Source organism: Helianthus annuus, chromosome 2 (genome assembly GCF_002127325.2).
Source record: "Helianthus annuus cultivar XRQ/B chromosome 2, HanXRQr2.0-SUNRISE, whole genome shotgun sequence".
NCBI classification, from domain to species: Eukaryota; Viridiplantae; Streptophyta; class Magnoliopsida; order Asterales; family Asteraceae; genus Helianthus; species Helianthus annuus.
Genome location: NC_035434.2, coordinates 124,154,994 through 124,160,641, shown reverse-complemented (window position 1 = coordinate 124,160,641; position 5,648 = coordinate 124,154,994). Strand labels below are relative to the sequence as shown.

The 5,648-nt window shown below is 35.1% G+C and overlaps 1 protein-coding gene across 1 annotated transcript; it reads right to left on the bottom strand.

Moving 5' to 3' along the window:
* Positions 1-955: 955 nt before the first annotated feature.
* Positions 956-3,102, bottom strand: LOC110921794 (NAC domain-containing protein 43). The gene is made up of 3 exons (XM_022166140.2): positions 2,866-3,102; positions 2,504-2,775; positions 956-2,018 (listed from the first exon to the last, which is right to left on the bottom strand). Exons 1-3 carry the CDS (start codon positions 3,056-3,058, stop codon positions 1,308-1,310), a joined length of 1,176 nt encoding a protein of 391 aa, XP_022021832.1. The 5' UTR covers positions 3,059-3,102; the 3' UTR covers positions 956-1,307.
* Between the last annotated feature and the right edge of the window lie 2,546 nt (positions 3,103-5,648).

Sequence of the window (5,648 nt, the reverse complement as noted above, 5' to 3'; positions counted from 1 at the left end):
ATATTTTTGCTTTAGACTCGAAATACATTGGAGAACTGAAATAGTATATTTTGCGTTATCAAATCATGAATATTTCATAAAATGAGTTCCCGTGAAGAGAGTTATGATTACTTGGTACGTACATAATGGAGTTGGGTGTGGTGCGGTAATTAGTTATCTAACAGAAATATAATTATATTAAAATAGAATATATCAGTTTTCATTTACACATGTACCACAAAGATTGGATAAAAAATTGGTTGACAATAGTAATGTGGAATCTAGAAGTCACTTATGGTAAAAAATGGAAGGAAGGAAACTATAAAAAAATTTATAAAGTGAAGAAATAAGAAAAAAATGTTATTGAATTTTAATAATATTAAGTTGCACCTTTTGACTGATAATAATCCAACTTTAAAAATTCTCTAAAATGATTCCAACTTATAAAAATTTACCCCCCATTCATCCTTTTCTAACATAGGTGCGTTTAAATTAATTAAGAAGTCTACAGGTGCACTTAAATCTATTGAGTATCACAAATTCTTATATGTTATAAAATGATCAATGGTAGCTAATCTTTTACAAGTTGGGATCGTTAGAGTTAGTTTTTAAAGTTGAGATTATTATCGGCTAACATTTGAAACTTAAGATTATTAAAATCCAATAAAAATATTATACATGGTAATTTTTTCTGTTTTCTTTTCCTAACTTTTTTTTGTTAATTTAATGTTCATATGAAGTATTGCGGATGGACGTTGGAGTAGATAGATTAATCTTGTTATTAGTGGTAAATGTAATTTCAATTGAAAAAATGGTGGACTTTTCATACAACTTTTTGTACTAGCGTTGTTGGTGAAACCTTTTTCTATTGGACCAACCCCATGTCACTAAATCAACCATCAATCATTAAGAAACACTATTACACACATTAAAGAGAGAATTTTTGCTAAAATATTGACAAATTACATGATCATGGAATAGCTATTTTATTGATATCTACGTATATATACATGTACATAGGCACGATATTGATATTCTTATGTAGTGTGATGGATGACCTAGTTATTACTTGACATGCATGGACGAGATGTTGCACCCCACAAATCCATCACCAATACACATATACAAACATACACCTTTATTCACTAATTCTTATTCATTCCTTTTTCATATAATTTGTGTGTAGAATGTCTTTTCTCCTTTTCTTTTTCAACCATATGCTACCTAGCCTCAATCACCTTTTCTTGGGTCAATTCATGCAACCACCCTAAACCCCTATTCTCGTGTATTTCTTCTAGTTTATTGTATGTGATTATTTTTTGATAATCTTATACTGATAAGTGACATAATGCATCCGGGGATGAGGAAGACGAAGATGATCGAGCAAAGGTCCACAAATCTATCTCACTCGTGTACATTTGGTTTGATCTAATGGTTGTTGTTGAATCACAGAGGTTAGATGGCTCTTGCTCTTCATGATCAAGTGGGAAACAGAAGTCATCATTTGGTTCACCAAAGCAAGAGTATAACTGCTTTGTAGAGTCCACTTGTCTGTTCAGTTGAGTGGTCACAAGCCCTTCAAGGTCTGACCAGTTATCAAGACGCTCGCGTGAGTCATGGTCTGCGTTTGTTGATTGATTGGGTTCGGTTAGGAAGTCATTTACATAGGGCTTGAAAGTTAATCCTTGATCAAAGTTGGTTGAGGCTGTGCTATGGTGCGGGGACAAGGTTATGGTGGGACTTTCTAGCCTTGGAAGGTGGTAGAATCTGTCGCTAAACGGGTTCATGAATTGCGGCATGGGGTTGTGGTTTGTGGTTAAAGACTCCGTTTCTTGTTTGCAAGACCTGTTGCTACTCATGTACATGAGTAGTTGATCAAGAGCACTATCTTTGTTTAACGTTTGTAGTTGTGTCCTTGAGTCCATGGAGGCAGTTATCGGTCTCTGCGGGCTCTCAAGCACTTTATGGTAGTTTTTCTTCTTGAATACACGGCATACCACCCACCCCTCTTCTTGAGTTGCATCACACAGAGTAGAACCCTGAATAAAAATCATTTTAAAAATCAAGTTCTTTTTGTAATACTTCATAAACAAGGATGAATTGTACTTACTGACTTTTTAATCATAAAGAGTTAAGACCAAGAAAAAAGGTTCTTAACTAATCTAGACATCATGTTACCATGTTTCAAAACTATTTACAACGGGCTTGGAGGACACAAAATAGCGTCATGGCGAAGAGGGGGGGGGGGGGGGGGGAGGGGGAGTAGCCGGCCGTGGAATGTCTTCCAAGCAAGCCGACGTAGCGGAACAGGGGGAGCCTGAGGAGTACCAGTGATGTAGAAGGTCTTTTTTGAATTATATTTTACCAAAACATTAATAAAGAATGTTTATACTAAACAAAAATTTTAAGTTCAAGCAAACTTTTTAACTATGAATGAACTCACAACCTTTTCCTTTTGTGGACACAGTTGGTACCATTAGAGCTATGCCCTCTTGGTTATAACATGAAAATTATAAAAACTTACACAGGCATCTTGGTTGGTAATCTCATCAAGCCTATATTCATGCATTATCCACTCAGATTTCTGACCATGAGGTGCTCTCCCTTTGTAGAACACTAATGTCTTCCTCATACCGATTCTGGTAACACTACTATAGATGACCTTATCGCGTCCTGTGGCTTTCCAGAAGCCTGCAGCCGTTGCACGATTTGTTCTGGTTCCGGTAGGATACTTCTTATCTTTATGACTAAAGAAGTACCAATCATTTTGTGGAGTTGATCCTATTTTGCACTTCTCTACAAAACCACAAAATGCATATCATTTAATCTTGTGCAAATCTTTCATAAAGGATTACTTTACATAAAACCTACACAAAATATACATACCTTGTATATCCCATGGTTCAAGCTTGTTAAGATCGACATCGCGAATAACATCAAGATCAATCTTTTCGTAGGCGACTTTCTTGCGCAAGTAATAGTGAAGAAGCTCTTCTTCAGTTGGGTGAAACCGAAACCCGGGTGGCACTTTAGACTGACCATTAACATTCACAGATAAACTCACTTTCTCTTCAGACATTATCAGAGAGAAAAGAAGAGAATATGATAACAAAAAAGATAGGCAAGGTGTGCAAAAAAGTAGTTGCAAGGACGTAATTATTTATATGGGACGATGAGTGAGATGGGTCCAAATAAACTCAATGCATGTAACCTTTTGGTGTGTATAATGGTATGACCAACTCAAGGGCCCTTAATAATTTGATGCAACTGGTTGAAAATGTATATAGTATAAGCTGGTTATAAATTACCTGTAATTAAGCTGGTTAATTACCTGTAGTTAGTTATGTAGGTGAGTACGAGAATTTTGGATTAGTTACAACAAAAAGATAATTAAGCTGGTTAATTACCTGTAGTTAGTTATACACTTGTTATATATTTATGTAGATATCAATATGTGGATTGGATTTAATGGTTAATTACCTGTAGTCATGTTTGCAAAAGTCGCTAGGCGCTCCCTAGTCGGTCGACCGAGGAGTTGAGAGTACTCGGCCTAGGCGGAGAGTACTCGGGGAGTACTCGGACATGTTAAATTATAAAGAAATTAGTTTTTGGAAATTAAATACACGTAAAATAACATAAATTTACTAATATCTATAACAAAATACGTGAAAATAATATTCATACTTTAATATGATAGACATAGACATTATGTTTTATTATTTTTAAAGTCAAACTCGGCCCAAGTTGACCTACTAGATACGATTTTGGCCTCGGTTGACCGCGTTTGACCGATTCCAAGCAATTAGGCGGAGTAAAAGAAAGTCGCCTCGGCAGCCTACCTTGTAGCGACTACTCGGGGAGTACTCGGCCTTGGAAACCTTGTTTTACAACCATGCCTGTAGTTAGTTATCAGGGGAGGCTTAGATGGTGTGTAGGGAGAACTTTCGTACAAGACTCGTGATTTCGAGGGGCATATATTTTCCACAGCAATTGTTCGACCCCAGGGGGGCAGGGGTTTGTGTTCGGGAGGTTGGGGTTTGCAATTCAGAAAGGATTGGCGGCGCAGCTTGTTGCCCGTCTATCTTCTGTTTTGATGTAACTTAACAAGTGTTTTGGACTTTATTTATATATCTTTGTTTACAAATAATTTTTTTTTATGGTTTAGACTTTAGAATTTAGCCCGCTAGGTTAATTGAGCCAATTACTAATTGAAAACGAAGTTTTAGATAAAAGAAATTGTGAAGGGTTGATCTACTATTGGTTAGCTATTAGCTTATTAGTTATTACAGTATGTAATTCATTCAAATACTATAGTTTTCTCATTTTTTCGTAATTGCATTGTTTATTGAATACTACGATTTTGTCATTTTCATAATTGAATTGTTTATCGTTAAGGCATAAGGGCACATTTTTCGAGCTCGAAAAAGGTACATGAGTTCTCAGAGACGCCACTGTTAGTTATATATTTGTTATATTTATGTAGAAAATCAATATTTGGATTGGGTTTAAAAGTGTTAGAACATCTCATATTGGCGAATAATAATTAACGCCACCACTGTGACCAATGACACTTCTAAATTTTACTTCCATTGCTAAGTGCAATATCAATCTTATCAAAAACTAACTTTGTCTAGCCTAATAAGCAACTGACTCATTTTTAGTTCAATAAAAATGTTGGTAAATTCTTTCCAAACAACGTAAATGTGAAGGTTAGCGGCGGCCTGTTCGGTAAAGTGTGATTGTCACTTGACAAAGAAAGTGAAAGTTATTGGTGTCATTAATCGGTCATATTGCGACTATGGATTATTATCAGCTAACACACAATAGTTTAGGTTATTAAAATTCGGGTAAGTTATTCTACAATATCTCCTAAAACAAAGAAGTGTAAAAAGACACAATAGATTGTAAAATATAACACAATTCCGAAAAATATAACACAATGTTGAGAAAAAAAGACACAATGAGTTACAAAAAAAACAATGACACAAATATAAAAAAGACACAATGATAAATAGAAAGACACGATGATGTAAACAAAAAGTCTAAAATATACAAGTTAAATATCTAAAAACAAAAACTTAAAATCTGACATCGTAGAGTTCGATCAGATGGTTCAAATGCCGCTTGGATGAGTTCAATCAAACTATGCTTGATACCCTTCTTACGACTTATTATTTTTAGAAGAATTTATATTTGATCCTAACTCTTAATGTTCTTAAAATTCAGTTACTAGTATCAATAAACTGAAATCTTTAAATTTTTTACTCGGCAACTCAGATAAAGTAAATTGAAATATAAAAGATATATATGTGAAATGAGGTACCAGATTTGGACTTGTGGGCATTGTGCTTGCTACTTTTAGTGTTGGGTCCTGAACTTGGAAAACAACTAATCACCTAAACATCATAGCGAGAGACAGAGGTGGAGTTAGGACAGGCTAAAGAGGGTCCCAACTGGTGGGTCCATTGGCTAATGCATCGGGAGGCATGCCTCCATCTTAACTACGACCTTCGACCTTAAAATCTCTTAGAAAATCACCTTTGAAACCACCCCTATCTTCAAGTATCTTTTTCTCTCAAAACCCTCGTGCAATAACTAGAACAAGCATGTTGTAAATGATAATCAGAGACAAAAGATAATCGAAAGGAACTGAACTTTATTGATTTTAT